We start from the raw sequence: 18,006 nt of genomic DNA on the forward strand, positions 1-18,006 counted from the left end.
AGGCAGGTCACACGCGAATATCATCTTTCGACTAAAAGCCTGTCATATTATAATCATTTATCATTTATTCATTCACTACATATATATCATTATTATTAGTTAGCGTTATTATTATTATTACATTGTAAAATATTTATGAATATTAAGATCAATATTACTGCGTTGGCAACATTGATTGCCTGCTTGGCAATGTTGGCAATTGTGATGGCCAAACCAGAACAACAAACACTCGAACAAAAGACCAATTTGGTTTATGATCACATTGAGAGATTGTTAAAGAAGGATCCAACATCTTATATTTATGAGGGTCCAAATGATCGTGTGCCAGTGGATTCGAGACCAAGACCAACTCACTCTCCATCAACCAGACCATCTGTCAGACCCTCAGTCACACCATCAATCACTCCATCGATCACTCCGTCCATCACTCCGTCAATAACTCCATCAATCACTCCATCAATCAGACCATCGATAACCCCTTCAATCACTCCATCGATCACCCCGTCAATCCGACCTTCGATTACTCCATCAATCACTCCATCAATCACTCCATCAATCAGACCATCGATCACCCCGTCCATAACTCCGTCGATCACTCCATCGATCAGACCATCGATCACTCCATCAATCACTCCATCGATCACTCCATCAATTCGTCCTTCCATCAACCCATCGATCAATCCATCAATCAATCCATCAATCAATCCATCAATCAATCCATCGATCAATCCATCGATCAACCCATCGATCAATCCATCGATCAATCCATCGATTAATCCATCGATCAACCCTTCAATCAATCCTTCAATCAATCCTTCAATCAATCCATCAATCAATCCATCGATCAATCCATCGATTAATCCATCGATCAATCCATCGATCAATCCATCAATCAATCCTTCGATCAATCCAAACAATACATCGAACAATCAAACTCGCCAACCAACTCCCAGACCAACAGTTAGACCAACTCTATCCAAGGTGTCCAACACCCATGCTTTGCCAGGCCAGTCCATGTTGAACAAGGGACGTCAACTCATTACCAGCCGTATCAAGATGGATTATGACTATGAGAAGGACATCGCCAGGAAGGAGAGATTGGTGCAGCCAAAGCAAGAGTTCATCGATGGCCACACCACAACATTCGCGACCCAGCCATTCTACCATGTTGCCACCGCCCTGTCCACCACCACTCCAATCGAGTACAACATAACAATTATCACTCAAACCACAATTGATCGTTTGAACAAGGTTGCCCTGATGGTCGATCGTTGGCAGGCACCAGTCTCCGTCGCCATCTATGTCAAGGATGCCGAGCGTGAGATCCCATTGCTCCATGACATGCTGTCATCCTTCCCCTCGTTGCTCCAGTTTGCCGACATCCATTTGATGCATGCCAATAACACGAGATACCCCGTCAACAACCTGCGTAACCTTGCCATCATCAACGCTCGCACCGACTTCATCCTTATCATGGATGCTGACTTTGTCATCCCATCTGGTACCCACGACTACCTCATCCCCTACGTCCAAGTCGCCCAAACAATGAAGGACAAGCTGGCCTTTGTCTTCCCATCCTTCTCCTCGTCGCTCGACCCAAGCCTCCTCCCCAACACTAAGGCTGAGCTCCTCGACCTAATCAAACAAGGTCACGTCAATCCTTCAAGTAAGTTATTTTGATCACTCGTTCACTCACTCAATCACTCAATTACTCACTCCATCACACAATCAATCATGTTAGACTTAAATGTTTGCCCCAAGTGCCATGGTCCAACTGATTATGAGCAATGGTACAGTGCTGATATGGCGTACAAGGCGCAGTACAAATGGAATTATGAGCCATACTTGTTGTTTGATCGTACCCAAACTGAGTTGTTCGACGAGGTATTCAAGGGTTATGGCTTTGACAAGAACTCTCATGTATTCACGATGGCCGTTATGGGATTCAAGTTCTTTGTCCAACCAGAGTCGTTCATCATCCACATCAACCACGAGCAGGCCAATTGGGAGAGCACGGCCGACCTCGACGTGCAACTTTGGGATGCCCTAGGTGCCGTCTGTGACCTGATTCCCGAGGTCAAGCTTCGCTACAACCTTGACAGCCACGCCAGAGCATTCGATGAGCCCCTCCAAGCAGAGTGTGTCTCGTACGACTGGTTCTCCGCATGAGGACATACCAAGTAGAATAAATATACCAATAGCCTTGGTCACCCACGCGACGCCTTGGCGACCACGACTATTGAACAAACTATATTCATTGATGATGGCGATTCTTCTTGGCATGTAGTGCAAGGATATTGTCGCGGTGGATGAATCCATACTTTGAAAGATTGTTTTGTGGATGGTTGAAGAACATGTTGTCGCTGATCCTAAACAGATTGAGCTCATAATGAAATACGAATGTTCCGTATACTTGCTGGTGTACAGTGATGTTGACCAATGATTGATTGGCCAGTGTAGCAGCCACATACTCTGTCGAGGCCTCTCCCTCCAATATGAGTGATCGCAATGCTGATGGCAATGTTCCTTGCTCTGGCAAGTGCGCCACACTATATAGACCAAGTAATGTCACTGATGATGGGATATCACCAACCTTTATCACGTGTTTGTAATCACGTAGGACCAGTGATTGGAGTGAACTGGGCAACAACGATGGAGTGAGCAACTGGCTGGGCGCACATCCCAAGTCAAGCTCATCGATGTCTTGAGGGAACTGTGTGATCGGACCTTGAATGGAGCATAGTAGTAATCGCAACGAGGGCATCTCCATTGGCAGCGCGATTGGATCGGTCAAGCTATCTTCCAAAAGTTGTAAACGCTCAAGGTTGGGAAAGGTCGTTGATGATAGTTGTCTGATAAACTCGGGATTGGCCTGTGTTGCTGTCATTACGTTGAGGTTGTCAAAGACCATGTCATGCTTGAATGTTAGCGGGTTGTTTATCCATAGGTTGCGCACTGGTTGATGATCAAACTCTTGAGCAAACTGATTGCCAAAGGATAGGTGTGTGGCACTGGCTGGCAGCTCAGTTATCGGTTTGTTGAATCGTCCACCAAAGAGAATGAACTCGATCGATGGCGGAAACAAGTCTTTGGTAATCGTTTGATTGAAGCCACAATAAAGGTTGAGTACCTTTAGGCCCGCAGGCAATCGTCTAGTGACGAATGGTTGTTCCAACATATAATCATCAGAGTAGATTGTCAGATCGCGGAGTCCAGGTGGCAGACCGATAAACACGTGAACCAGATCGATTGATACCATTAAGGTCAATGATGTGAGTGACTTTGGATAACAGTACTCTAGTGGCGTGAATGAATTCAATGTGTTCAATGTTGAGAATGGTATGTTCTCCAAAGAATATGGCATCAATTGATTGTTTGCTTCATAAATAATATCAATTGATCTTGATACCATCTCTTTCAGAAAGCTATCCATACCAAGCCAGAACTCCAAATCAAACGGATATCCTTCACAATCAAAGAATGTAATACTTCTTAGATTATTCATGTCCAGCAAATCCTGTTGCCAACATCCTATATTGATGGATTGATTGATTGATTGATATGAGTGTAAGTATGATTGAATGAATGAATGATCAAATGCGAAGATATACATACTATTTGATTGATTGATGACGATGTAGTATTGTCGGTCAAAGTCTGACTTCTGACAGAGGTCTACATCAGAGTATACACATACATTTTGTAACTTTGTATTATTGATTTGTTGACTAATTATATTACAATAAGATTGTAAACATTGTTTACATCTATTAAAGTTATTAAATAAAGGTAAATCATTGTTGTTGAATGTTAAATAATTGTATCGATGATCAAATAATCTCTTACAAGTCATTGATAACATCAACCTATCAACATCAGATTCAATATATGATACAATATTTTGTAATAATATATATTGTAATGATTCCATCTTTATCTTTATCTCTTATCTCTTTCTATTCTTGGACATGATTGAATTTGAAGCAAAGTGTTGCGAACTTCAAAGTTTTGGACTTTGTTGATTTTCAAAGAGCCCCCTTTGTTCAAGTTCATTCATTCTTTGATCGTGTTGGCATTCATTCATTCACTTATTATCTCTATATCTAGTTATATCTAGTTATATTTATATATTATATAGATGTCTTCAACAGGTACATCATCATCATCTTCATCAACATCAGTTGCAACAACAACAACTGTTGTAGATTATATTAATATACCACTCAAACAGTCTGAAAAGTCTGTAAAGATATCAATCAATAATCTACCATCTGCACATCAAGTCGTTAGCATTCTAAAGAAAGAAAGATCATCACTAAGTCTATGGTTAAAGATCGCTGTATGCATTCATTCACCCTCAATCAATCAACAATACACTGACTATCGTCGAACCAATCAATGAACATCATAGGCCGAATATTATAAACAGGGTAGATTAGATGATTTCAAATCGATATTGACAGATTCATTGGATGTTGATGATGGTAGAGATTCAAAGCATGATAGTAGAGAATCAAAGCATGATAGGATTGCGATATTGAATGCCCTGTCTAGTTATTATACGCAGTTGGGTGCTGTCGAGAAGGTCAAGCAGAAGAGAGAGGACTTGTTCAGCAGGGCCGTCAGTCATCTGACACGTGCCGACAAGATCGATCATCTCGACCATCTCAACTGGGTGGGCAAGGCCATCCTTCTACTCTGCAAGGGTGATACAGATCACGCCTTTACCAACTTTAAGAATGTACTTGACCCATCCATCTCGGGTAACCCTCCCATCGTACCAGCTCTCCTTGGCAATGTATGTCTTTCATTCATTCAATCAATCATTCGCGAATGCATACTCATTCAGTCAATCACATTAGTCATGTATATTATTCAACAAGGGCAACTATGATAAGGCACTTGAGGACTATCAGAGAGTGATACAGTTGAACCCTAACTGCCCACCAACTGTAAGACTGGGTCTGGGCAACTGTTACTTCCGTCTGGGCAGGATGGAGCGCGCAAAGCAGGCGTTTGAACGTGTGTTGGCGATGGACCCAGACAATGTCGAAGCCATGATCGGCCTGGCATTGGTATTGATGAATGGTGGCGACGTAGCACAGGGCATGAGCCTCATAGCCAAGGCCTACCAGCTGGCACCGACCAACTCGCTGGTGCTCAATCACTTGGCCAACCATTACTTCCACAAGGGCGAATACCAAAAGGTGCACGCTCTGGCCGCCGCCGCGCTGACCAACACCGATGCCAACCAGATCAAGGCCGAGTCGTGCTATCTGATCGCCCGTGTGCACCACGCCAACGAGAAGTGGCCCGAGGCATTGCAGTACTACCATCAGGCCGTGCTCAACACACCAGACTTCTTCCTGGCCCAGTTTGGTTTGGGACAAACATACATCAAGAATGGAATGGTGGAGAAGGCCATCTCCTGCTTCGAGTCAGTGCTGGAGAAGCAGCCCGACAGCTACGAGACACTGCAGATTCTTGGCAGTCTGTACAGACACTCCTCACAGGCCAAGAACATCGACAAGATCAAGGCTGTCCTCACCAAAGCCACCCAGATCAACCCAAACGACTACATCAACTGGTTCGAGCTCGCTCAGTTGCTTGAGAGGACCGATGCCCATGCCGCCTTGGATGGTAAGTGAGCGCACACCTTCAATCACTCAATCATTCATTCATTCATTCGTTCATACACTGACATCACATCTGTAGCCTACAATAAGGGTATCGCGATTTTGAAGAAGGAAGGCATTGACATAAGTGCAGAGATTCATAATAATGTTGGAGTACTGTCGCACAAGGTTGGCCAGTACGAGGAGGCCGAGCGCATATACATGCAGGTGATTGAGGACTCTGGCGCAACGATCGAGGACTACAAAGCGATCAACATCACAACGACATACAACTTGGCGCGACTCTACGAATCGATGAACAACTTCACGAGGGCACGCGAGTTGCACATTGGCATCCTGACTGAGCACCCAACTTATCTGGACTGCTACCTGCGTATGTCGGCTCTGTGTCGTGCAGAGGGCAATGACTTTGAGGCGAGTGAGTGGAGCAAGCAGGCTTTGCTCATCGATCCCAACAACGCGGAGGCATGGTCGATGTTTGGCTGTCTGCAGCTGTCCAAGGAGCAGTGGAGCTTCGCCCAGAACAAGTTTGAGCAGATCCTCGAGACCAACAAGCACGACCCATACGCCAGCTTGGCGCTGGGCAACCTGTACTTCCAGGCCAAGATTCACAATCCCGACAAGTTTGAGAAGTACCTGTCTCTGGCCGAGACCTACTACACCAAGACTCTCAAGAACAACCCGACCAACATCTACGCAGCCAATGGAATTGGAATGGTTGCCTTTGAGCGAGGCAACATCACACTAGCCACCGACATCTTTGTCCAACTCCGCGAGTCTGCTGTTGACGTACCATCAGTCTCACTCAACCTTGCACACATCTACATGCAGAAGCGACTCTTTGACTTTGCTATCAGACTGGTATGTTGTTTGTTGTTTGAATCATTCCGATCATTCACTTATTAACTCAATCAATCAATCACAATTAGTATGATGGATGTTTAAAGAAGAGTAATAATGCCAAAGAGATGGAGTTGATGTACTTATATCTCGCCAAGGCTTACTTTGAGGCACAGAGATATCCAGAGTGCAAACAAACATTGAAGAAGGCTCTGCACATCTCACCTGCCAACATGGCGTTGCAGTACAATTTCGCGTTGGCCATTGAGAAGTGCTCTCAAACGGTCATCCAATCGACCAGGAAGACGCTGTACGAATACTCGACGGTCCAGAAGGAGCTGGATCACGCCAGACAGGTGTTCGAGAGGCTTGCCACTCTCAAGAACCCCAAGACGATGATCGACACCAAGAAGTGCATTGCCCATCTCTCCTCTGTTAAGGAGTTGCTAAAGACAGTGGGCGATGAGGTCCAGACTCTCGAGAAGAATGAGATCGCCACCGCCAAGAAGCGCGAGGAAGCGGCCGAGGAGTCGAGACGCCAGGCACGCGAGAAGGAACGAGTGGAGGCCGAGAGGAAGGCCACGGCCCTGGCGCGTCTGGAGGAGGAGGAGCGACAGGCTGCCGAGGGCAAGGCCAAGTTCGAGGAGTTGATGAGAGAGCGTGAGAGAGAGAAGGAGGGCGAAGAGAACGAAGAGGAATCTAGCCGAAGCAGCAGGAAGAAAAACAAGAAGCGTGATCACTCTGACGATGAAGACGAGCGATCGTCCTCCAAGCGCGAGCGCAAGAAGGACAGGAAGAAGAAGAAGTCCAAGAAGGACAAGAAGGACAGGTCAGAGCGATCGGAGCGAGAAGAGTCTGACGGCGAGATGTACCAGCAAGAGGATCAGTCCGAGAGCACCACTGGCGCAATGGATATTGACACTGCCAACGAAGTGACAAACAATCAAGAATACGAGGATCTGTTTGGAAGTGGAGAAGAGAACTGAACGAATTGAACAGAACAATGAATGACATTATAACTCCTGGATATGTTCATGAGATCATTGGGGTTATTTATTTGGTCTTGGCAAGGATGGTAGCAGCATCAATGAATCCATAGCTGGGTAACATTGCCGTGTGATTCAAGAATAGTGTATCGCTGATTCGTAGCAACTCAAAGGATGCTGTATAATTGTCGCGGTGTCGTCGCAGTTTGATTTCAAACAGTGATGTCATTGCCAGCAAAAGGTCGAGGTGCTCAAAGAGCTCTCCTCTCTTGAAACTGTTGATGCTTAGTGTGCGGACTGATGGAGGAATGACGGTCGGATGTAGACTGTAAAACATATCGATCAGAGACAATGATGTGAGTGATTGAGGGAGATCACCAATAGAGATTGGATGCTGATATGAGTGAAGATGAAGGAACTCAAGTGATGGCGGTAGTAGTACATCGATTTTGTCGAACATGCCCGAGTAGCAGTGAGTGTTCAGATGTTTGAGACCTTTGGGCAGCGATGAGATTGGTCCATGTGCTTGAATGTCAAGTAGCCTCAGCGATGAGGGCATTGTCGAGAGGTCCAAAGAATCCCAATCATCAACTTCCAAGTCAAAGAGGATCAGAGAGTCGAGGTTTGGAAACATTGATTCAGTGATCGATAGTATCGTGTTGAGATCTTGGCATAAGCACATTGACGTTATTGTAGGGAATGATTGTCCTGGGAAGAATGAAGCTTTGCCATAATGATAGAGAGATTGAACTGGGAGGTAGTGCAGCGGTAGGTCGTAGTTGTGGCCAAGATACAACTCGGTTACACTTGGCGGCAGGTTGTCTATTGGTTGATTGAATGATCTGCCCATATCGATACAGGCCAACTTGGAGGGCAATGCGTCCTTTAAGATGGACTGTGGGTATCCAGATACAAGGTGGAGCTCTGTCAAGTTGGGAGGCAGCATCCCAGGTGTGATTCGATGGTGCCAATTAGCATTAATGGTGAGTGTACCAAGTGACTCTGGCAGACCGGCCAGTGATGAGTCGAATTCGCCATTGATATCCAGTTTGGACAGAGTCCTTGGGAGTAGGCCACTCAGCACCTGTAGTTGACTTTCCTTTGTAAGTTTGATTGACAGTTTGACCAGAGGCAGATGTTGCATTGAGAATGTAGGTTCGTGTACCATATCGAGTGACATGAATACCGATCGATCATCCATTTCTCTTATAAAGTCTAGTGCACTCTCCCAGAACATCGCATCGAAAGGGTAATCCCTTCCTTCACCAAATGTTATCGAGGCAATGTTATTAACATTCCTTAACTCTTGCATCCAACCTCCATCTGATGTTCTATCTGTCATTCATTCAACCAATCCAGTAAGTACGTGTGTGATTGATCAATCAATCAATCAATCATACCGATGATGTAGGCTCTGTCATAGAATGATGACTTTGGATTGCGATCACCTTGAACTGATATACTATGTCGCTTAATGTTACAAACTTGATTGGTTATTATATCACGGTATGATCTTAGTAGTACCTTTTGGTCGGTGTACTTTTGATAACGAGGTATTCTATCATTGTTGAACTGTAGATATCTATCTCTATTGTCAAACAATCTGCGACATAACAATGTTATAACAATACGATCAATATTACGTGGTAAGAATGATACTATATGTTGTAATAATGTATATTGTAATGACTCCATTCATCTACTTGTATCTATATATCTGTGATCGGATGAATGAAGAAAGGACCACATCAAATCGAAAGATTGACTTGCCCTATTGGGAAGTTTTTGAAATTTATGGGTCGGAATGGTTCCACTCACTCATTCAATCAATCAATAAATGGGATTGTTGAATGAATGAATAATTTGTTAGACGATTGGAATAATTCCAAGGTTCAACGAAACCTTTGTTTATTATAGATTGTCACTGATTATTCTTGTTCTATTCTTATGGATCAGTTCCATTATTATTGGGACTCCCATGAAACTACATGCACGTACTTTTTGTAGAATAGACAACTGATAGTTTAGGAATAGTGTATCATTGATTCGGTACAACTCAAAGGACACATCCCAGATATGCAATGTTATCTCTGTCAATGTCTTGGTGTTCAACAATCTCACCAAGTTTACAGTTGAACTCTTCTTTATCGAATTATTATAAATGATCCCATATCATCTGATTGAAGGTGGAAGTTGCTCATCAACAATGAATGGATGTGTCACATCCTCTAGCTTGAGGGATGTGAGTGATGATGGAAACATTGGTATCTCTTTAACAGTTTATGCTCTCCCATCGACGCTGGAACAAATACACTTTGGAACAGACTTCAATCAGCCACTCTGTTTGTATTATACTATATGTTGTAATAATGTTAACTGTAGTGTATCCATGATTGAAGATGAATGAATGTATCTCTACCCACAAATCACAAACGAATTGACAGGAGTCCGGAAATTGGCATTCCTCGAATTTATGGGATAGCTAGTTGTACAACGTGCTTCTTGAACTTGGACACCTTGGACATGATGGTATCAATGTTGATGAATCCATAATGAATAATATCATCGAAGCTCGATGTATCTAGATGATTGAGGAGTAGAGTGTCGGTGATACGGTACAGGCAAAGTTTGATTTCCTCATCATCGTCGTCGTCTTCTTGATAGAATTGAATCATAATCTCAATCAATGTCGTTGTTTCCAGTATCTGTTTCAAATGATCAATTGTTGTGTCGTCGGGTCGTTGATTCAACTCCATACACATCGCTCTAAGTATGTGAAGTGGCAGTTGGTTGATGTGTGGCAGATGTCCAATAGCATTCATTGACAAGCTTGTGAGAGATGTCAGTTCACTAAGGTCCAGTTCATGTTGGTATTCAATCAATACAAGTGATTGAAGTGATTGTGGCAATGTTGTGATCTGGACCAGTGGGTTACTGTGATGGAGATTGAGTTTAACGAGTCCGGTTGGGAATGCTGTGATTGGACGATTGGTAGTGACAATCAAGTCTGTCAAAGTGGACGGCAACATAGATAGGTCTATGGGTTCGTGTCCATCTTCCAATGGATTGCCAATGTATAATTGTTTGAGTTTGGGGAATCGGGACGATGTGATCAATGGCAGCTGCTCGTTCTCATGTACGGCCCACATATGTAGCTTGGTGAGGTCGCTGAATACTTCGCCAGGTGTGAACGCTAGGTCCTCACGATGGAAGAGTGCAACCAGTTGTTTGGTTCCAATTGGATGATCATTTCTTGAGGATAGATGTAGTTTGATTACACTGGCAGGTAGGTTGTGGAGTGGTTGATTAAAGTCTGTTCCAAAGCTAACAAACTTCAAAGTGGAAGGGAGAGAGTTGGCTGCAATTTGTTGATTGAATGAATCGGCAAAGATCATTCTCTTTAAGTTTGGAGGGAGGATGCCGGGTGCAATGGGTCTGTTCCAACTAGTAGAGTCATCATCGATACGCAGACTTGTCAGACTGTCGGGTAGGCCGATGAGTGATGTATCGGTATGTCCCTCCAAGAACAATGATGTCAGTGTCCTTGGAAGCAGTCTGAAATCATTAATCATTGATGATGGGTTGTCTTGTCGTGATACAATGTCCATGCGGGTGATCGGCACATCCCTCAACGAGTATGATATCTAGTGTACAATGTACAGTTTCAACTCCACTGATCGATCATACATCTCTCTCAAAAAGTCTCTATTCCTTTCCCAGATTGATTCATCAAACCCAGATCCATGATCATGTTTGTCTTGGAACTGTATAACCTTGATGTTGGTCCACTTGTCTGTCGTGAGGTCTATGTATGTTCATTAGTACGTACGATCATGATCGAAAGATAGAGTGACCGAACATCAAATACCTTCATCTTTGAGAGCAATGATACTTGTATTGGGATTGATGATTAATGTTTGCATCTCTTTGATGTTATAATGTTTATGAATGATATTGTAATATGATCGTAAGTTGATCTTATCTTTGATGTCATTCCATTCATCATAGATTGGTCTATTATTACATAAACTAATGTATTGATGTCTATTCTCAAACAGACGTCTACACAACAATGTAACAACCAGTCTATCAACATCACGTGGAAGATAAGACACTATATGTTGTAACAATGTGAATTGAAGTCTATCCAACATCTCTATCTCTATCTGTATCTCTATCTGTATGAACCTAAAAATGATCATGTTGAATCTCGAGATACCCTCGCACACATACCCTCGAGGGTATGTTATTGGTCAATCTTTGTATATTGATTTAATGGTGCCAATGCTGATCAATCCATGAGTCTGTACATTTTGGAAGATGGAACTGCCTGAATGAGAGAGGAAGAGTGTATCGGTAATTCGGCATAGCTTTAGGATGATTTGCCGTGCTTTTGGACAAAGATTGAATCTTATATCCTTCAAGTATGTTGTCGAAAGTATATGTTGAATTCGTTCGGCAGTGTTGTTGCTGTTGGCTTTGGAGAAAATATCTATACTAATGGATCTGAGCGACTGTGGAAGTTGGCTGGCAAGTGGCAATTGATGAGGCATGACCAATGAGAGTGATGTAAGAGTGGATGGGAGTTGTCCAGCCTCCAAATCATGTTCATATCCTATCATTGTGAGCGATTGAAGTGAATGAGGCAACAACATGTTGTTGATGATTCGGAACTGTTTATGACAATATATTCTTAGAGTCTCGAGACCTTGAGGGAATGACTTGATTTGACCTTGGGCATGTAGTGTCATATCTCTCAATGAGGATGACATTGGTGAGAGATCAAGAGCCTCATTTCCACGCCAAATCTCAGATCCCGCCATAAGATTGATTGTTGTGAGGTTTGGGAATGAGATCGAGTTGATCTTTGGCCACGAATTATGTTTGGAGTCAGTTGAAAGGTTGGTGAGAGAGTCGAATACCATTCCAGGTGTGAATGATGTAGGTCCATTATGGAATAGATGGACTAACTGTTTGTGACAAATCATATATCCTCTCCTTGTGCCAAGATATAAATCGGTGACACTCGTTGGAAGGTTGGATAGGGGCTGATCAAAGTTTGGACCAAACTTAATACACTCCAATGTTGAATGGAATGTGTCCTTGGCGCCATCATCAGCAATATGATAGTTTGATGATGTTCTTAGATCTAGCGTCTTTAGTCGTGGCGGTAGTGCACCAATCTGAATAGGTTGGTTCTGACCATTGAATGGATATGATATGACCAGAATCGTCAGACTGATGGGCAAGCCAACTAATGATAAATTGTCACCATGTCCTGACATTGTCAACTTTGAAAGTGTCCTTGGAAGTAGGCTGAAGTCAGGGCGATGGCCCTCATAGTGGACCTCCATACTTGTAAATGGCATATTGTACAATGAGAATGTAGGAGGATGAAGCAAGTGGAGATTGATTACAACTGATCGATCAAACATCTCTTTGATAAAGTCTTTGTTCCTGTCCCAGTATATTGCATCGAACTCATCAACATGATAACACTCTTGAGTGAATGATATCTCTTTGACCTTATACTTGTTGTCATTGATCACACTCTTTAAATCACCTGTCATGTCTTTGTATCATTCAATCAGAGTTAGTTATTGTATTAATAGATGGGTTGCTTGATCATACATACCGACATCACTTTGATCTTTGTTGTCAGACACATTGATTGTTTGAATGTTATATTGATTGTATTGTTTGATTATTATATCATTGTATGATAGCATAGAAATATGAGATGATAGTATATCAATATGTTGTGATACGTTGTCATCACGGTCATTGAATAGTAGATATAGATGTCTATATTCAAACAGACGTCTACACAACAATGTAACAATCAATCGATCAACATCGCGTGGCAAGTACGACACTATATGTTGTAACAATGTGAATTGAAGTCTATCCAACATCTATCTCTATCTTGTATATGAATGTTTGTTTATATGTTTGGGCGAATTGATCAATGGTTTCAAAATCAGTCGCAGACTTATCCTCGCACTTACCCTCGCAGACATACCCTCACACAACTTTGAGGTAATTTATTAACATAGATAACCTTTGGTCTTCGATCGATATGACTTTATCATTGATAGGATGGTATCAATGTTGATGAATCCATGGTTATGGACATAATTGAGTATGTGAGTGCCAGTGTGAGCGATGAAGAGCTTGTCGGTGATTCGGTATAGGTGGCGGTGGAATAGGATTCTTCCATCTGTTCCTATAGACGAATATCTTTTAAACTTGAACTCCATTTGATTCAATGATGTTATCGATAGTATCGATTCCATTCGTTCAACAAAGTTGTTAATGTCGCTGAACAAATCGATGAACACATTGATACTCAATGAATGGAGTGATGTTGGAAGATTGATTGGTAGTAACTGTTTGGCAAAGTTTTGCATGCTGATTGAGAGTGATGTCAATGTTGATGGTAGGTATTGGCCATCCAACTCGTATTGATAGTTGGTCAATTTAAGTGATTGAAGTGATTGAGGCAATAGCCGGATGTTATTGCTTCGGAACTTTATGGTGCAGTTCACCTCTAGAGTCTCGAGGCCTTGCGGGAATGATCTGATTTGTTCTTTGGCATAGATTACCATGTGTTTCAATGATGATGACATTGGTGAGAGGTCAAGGGGCGGGCCAAGCTTGACCCGCACAGACCCATGTCCACCAGGATTGATCGTTCTGAGGTTGGGGAAGTTGGACGATGTGAACTTATCTGTCGATAGCTTATTGGAGTTTGATCTTATACTTGTAAGTGAGGGGAAGACCATTTCACGTTTGAATGATAAGTGTCCTGAGTAATGTAGATCAACAACATGTTCGTTGTCCATGAAATATTCCTTATTTTGTCCAAGATGTAGCTTGGTGACACTTGCTGGTAAGATAGAGAGGGGATGACTAAAGTATGGACCAATATTAAGACACTCCAATTTTGAAGGGAATGAGCCATCGTAAGAGAATGGATACTCTGAACATTTAGAAACGTCAAGGATCTTCAGACGTGGTGGCAGAGTCCCAGGATCAATCGGTTTGATCTGTCTTGTCAATAATAGGCTGAGAGATGTCAAGCTGTCTGGCAGACCAACGAGTGATGTATTGACATCTTGTCCTAACATTGACAATATTGTAAGTGTCCTTGGAAGGAGATTAAAGTCCTTGTAGTTGCCAAAGTTAACGCCATCCATTCTTGTCAGTCGGATATCGTGCATTGAGTACCAAAGTATATCCGAACTATTCAAGCTTAGATTGTTCTGAACTGATCGATCAGACATCTCATTGATGAATTCTTTGTTCTTTTCCCAGAATGATGCATCAAACCTATGATCACCTTCAACGAATGATATCTCCTTTGTATTGTTGTTGACTTTGATCAGTCTCTTCAACTCTATCCATTTGTCCGAGGTTATGTCTTTAGAGGTGAGTGAATGTGTGATTGATTGATTGATTGATTAAGTTAGCTACATATGTTGTGTGACATGCATATAATATACTTCACATACCGATGTCACCTTGATCACTATCTTTTGATTCTAGACTGATAGTATATGTCTTGTTGTCGTTGTAATGATTGATGATTAGGTCGTTGTATGATCGCATGTTGATGCGTGTAAGTGTCTTCCTCCATAATGTGCCCAGAGGTTGGTAATGGAAGCGTAGATACCTATGTCTATTCTCAAACAGACGTTTACACAACAATGTAACAATCAATCTATCAACATCACGTGGCAAGTACGACACTATATGTTGTAACAATGTGTATTGAAGTCTATCAAACATCTCTATCTCTATCTCTATCTTTATCTCTATCTGTTTATATTTATTTGTTTGAATAAATGAATGAATGAATGAATGAATGAGTGCGCTCATTTGGTCAAAAAGTGCATGATGGTATTACTGTTGATGAATCCAAATTCATTGATCTCAAAGAGTATGGAGCTACCTGAATGCTTGAGGAAGATGTTGTCTGTGATTCGATATAGATGAAGGTTGAATCTCGTGGAGGCCACTAGCTCGATGCTCTCCAAAGATGTTGTCGCCAATATCGATTCAAAACGGCCAATGGTAATAATGTCATACTCTTTACCGAGTCCGATGGATAATGATTTGAGTGAGAGTAGTGGTAGTTGGTCCTTGAGTGGCAGCTGTTGATGCTCGAACATTGAAAGCGATGTTAATGTTGGTGGGAAGTGACCGGCTTCCAACTCGTATTGGTATTCCAAGATTGTTAGTGATAGAAGGGATCGAGGCAACTGGTTGTTGTTATGGTTGGTCAATCTGAACAATGAGCTGCTAAAGACCTGTAGTCTCTCAAGACCCTGAGGGAAGGATGATATTGGTCCCTTGGCAGAAATGAACATGATTCTCAATGATGATGCCATTGTTGAGAGGTCCAAGGGCTCACTCCATTCCGACTTTGTGTAAACATAGATTGTTGAGAGATTGGGGAATGTTGACGACGTGATCAGTGGCCACTGATCATGTTTGGAATGTGTATTAAGGTATGTAAGTGCGGGGAAGATCACTCCAGGGGTGAACGATGCCGGTCCCATGTGATCTAGGTACTCCAAATGATTGTTGCCGATCGGATGTTTATACTTTGCACATAGATGCAGTTTGGTAACACTCCTTGGTAGGTTGGTGAGTGGCTGATTGAATGATCCACCAAAGTTGACAATCTCCAGGGTTGCAGGCAATGAACCGACTTCGATCGGATAGTTGTAAGTACTTCCGAGATCAAGAGTCTTGAGTCGTGATGGCAATGACCCGGGTGCAATCGGGTGACTCCATCCAGCAAACAAGAATTTGAGAGATGTCAGACCGTCGGGCAATCCAACCAGTGATGTCACAAGGTTTCTATGTCTTATGGCAATGGATAAGTTGTTTAGACTTTTTGGAAGGTAGTCGAATTGGATGACAGCCCTGTCTATTAACAAGGTCATACTGGTCAGAGGCACATTGCGTATCGGTATAGTAATGCTATGAGAGACTGTGTACTTCATTTCAACTGATCGTGCAGACATCTCATCAAAGAAGTCCTTGTTCTTGATCCAGAATGCTTCATCGAATCCTCTATTATCTTGCTCGATGAATGATATCTCTTTGACGTTGTTGTTGTTTAAAATGTCCTGCATCCACTTGTCATTGGCTACGTCTTGTCGTAATAATTCAATCAATCAATCAATGATAGGATATTAGTCCTTGTCAATCATCCATGTACTGACCATTCATACCTGATCCAATTAGTTGTGTTACACGGTTCGTCGTCACACGTTGATGATGTTCGTTTATGATATTTCTGTATGAATGAATATTGATTAAAGATTCATTGTAACTCCACTTGTTGTTGTTGTTGGGTGGAGGTATGTCGATAAAGTGTAGATACAGATGTCTATATTCAAATAGACGTCTACACAATAATGTAACAATAAGTCGATCAACATCACGAGGTAAGTACGACACAATATGTTGCAACAATCTAAACTGAAGTGTTCCCAACATTGACTTTATCTCTATCTCTATCTGCGTTTATGTATATGTAGGATAACATGAATGAATAGGTGAATGAAATAAAGATGAAGAGGCACATGACTCCTCCCACACGCGACCAAGCACATCACCTTTTGGTCTTTGATTTGTGGGCCAACACAAGTTGAGCCACATGTCGCTTGAACATGGTGATGATGGTGTCAATCTCAATGAGTCCAAAGGAATTGACATGACTGAGTATCGGACCATTTAAATTCTTGAGGAATAGTGTGTCAGTGATTCGCCTGAGCTGATGGAAGAGCATAATTGAGACCAACGATGTCTTTTCCAATATCTTCTCAAATCGATCAACTGAGGTACTGGTGCTGGCGACACTGTGCTCAAGATCTCTATTCATTTGGATACTCAACGTTCTGAGTAACGGTGGAAGTTGGCTTATGAGTGGTAGTTGTTTGACCCCTGTCACAGAGAGCGATGTCAGTGTTGATGGGAATTGTTGTAAGTCCCACTCGAACGGGTAATCAATCAATGAAAGTGATTGGAGTGATTGAGGCCACATTGTGTTGTTGTTGATTCGGAATTTTGGACAGGAGCCGTCCACAACCAGACTCTCCAGTCCTTGAGGAAATGATGATATTGGTCCAATCGGTTCTATTATCATCGTTCTCAATGATAATGCCATTGTCGAGAGGTCCACAGGCTCATGCCAACTGGTTGACATTGATTTGAGATTGATTGTTCTGAGGCTTGGGAATGTAGATGCAGTGATCTCTGACCAATCATCGTGGAAAATGTCAAGGTTCGTGAGCGAGTGGAAGACAACACCAGGTGTGAATGATGTGTCTCCTATATTCTGTAAAGACACCAACTGTTTGTTACCAATAGGATAACAATCATCCCTTGTAAACATCCCTATCTTGGTTACACTGGCCGGGAGGTTGATGAGTGACTGATCAAATTCCGAACTAAAGCTAACACTCACCAAGGTCGATGGGAATGTGTTGACTTGGATGGGTTGTTCATAATCGAATGCCCCGCCCAAG

At 42.5% G+C, this 18,006-nt stretch overlaps 6 protein-coding genes across 6 annotated transcripts; 2 read left to right on the forward strand and 4 right to left on the reverse strand.

Annotated features, from left to right (window-relative positions):
* Nucleotides 1-1,014: 1,014 nt before the first annotated feature.
* SAMD00019534_080330 (hypothetical protein) lies at nucleotides 1,015-2,169 on the forward strand (the record flags this gene model as incomplete). Its single annotated transcript, XM_012896493.1, has 2 exons — nucleotides 1,015-1,666; nucleotides 1,742-2,169. The coding sequence occupies 2 exons, from the start codon at nucleotides 1,015-1,017 to the stop codon at nucleotides 2,167-2,169; spliced, it is 1,080 nt and encodes a 359-aa protein (XP_012751947.1).
* Nucleotides 2,170-2,254: 85 nt separating this feature from the next.
* On the reverse strand, nucleotides 2,255-3,364 carry SAMD00019534_080340 (hypothetical protein; the record flags this gene model as incomplete). The annotated part of the gene is made up of 1 exon (XM_012896494.1): nucleotides 2,255-3,364. The coding sequence occupies one exon, from the start codon at nucleotides 3,362-3,364 to the stop codon at nucleotides 2,255-2,257; it is 1,110 nt and encodes a 369-aa protein (XP_012751948.1).
* A 774-nt stretch (nucleotides 3,365-4,138) lies between these two features.
* On the forward strand, nucleotides 4,139-7,462 carry SAMD00019534_080350 (hypothetical protein; the record flags this gene model as incomplete). The annotated part of the gene is made up of 5 exons (XM_012896495.1): nucleotides 4,139-4,339; nucleotides 4,412-4,798; nucleotides 4,863-5,640; nucleotides 5,716-6,497; nucleotides 6,566-7,462. The coding sequence occupies 5 exons, from the start codon at nucleotides 4,139-4,141 to the stop codon at nucleotides 7,460-7,462; spliced, it is 3,045 nt and encodes a 1,014-aa protein (XP_012751949.1).
* A 67-nt stretch (nucleotides 7,463-7,529) lies between these two features.
* On the reverse strand, nucleotides 7,530-8,642 carry SAMD00019534_080360 (hypothetical protein; the record flags this gene model as incomplete). Its single annotated transcript, XM_012896496.1, has 1 exon — nucleotides 7,530-8,642. One exon carries the CDS (start codon nucleotides 8,640-8,642, stop codon nucleotides 7,530-7,532), a length of 1,113 nt encoding a protein of 370 aa, XP_012751950.1.
* A 1,291-nt stretch (nucleotides 8,643-9,933) lies between these two features.
* Nucleotides 9,934-11,385, reverse strand: SAMD00019534_080370 (hypothetical protein; the record flags this gene model as incomplete). The annotated part of the gene is made up of 4 exons (XM_012896497.1): nucleotides 9,934-10,043; nucleotides 10,221-11,017; nucleotides 11,150-11,267; nucleotides 11,331-11,385. The coding sequence occupies 4 exons, from the start codon at nucleotides 11,383-11,385 to the stop codon at nucleotides 9,934-9,936; spliced, it is 1,080 nt and encodes a 359-aa protein (XP_012751951.1).
* A 3,954-nt stretch (nucleotides 11,386-15,339) lies between these two features.
* On the reverse strand, nucleotides 15,340-16,608 carry SAMD00019534_080380 (hypothetical protein; the record flags this gene model as incomplete). Its single annotated transcript, XM_012896498.1, has 1 exon — nucleotides 15,340-16,608. The coding sequence occupies one exon, from the start codon at nucleotides 16,606-16,608 to the stop codon at nucleotides 15,340-15,342; it is 1,269 nt and encodes a 422-aa protein (XP_012751952.1).
* Nucleotides 16,609-18,006: the final 1,398 nt, after the last annotated feature.

The sequence above is a fragment of the Acytostelium subglobosum genome (assembly GCF_000787575.1).
Source record: "Acytostelium subglobosum LB1 DNA, scaffold: scaffold17, whole genome shotgun sequence".
In the NCBI taxonomy this organism is placed as follows: Eukaryota; Evosea; class Eumycetozoa; order Acytosteliales; family Acytosteliaceae; genus Acytostelium; species Acytostelium subglobosum.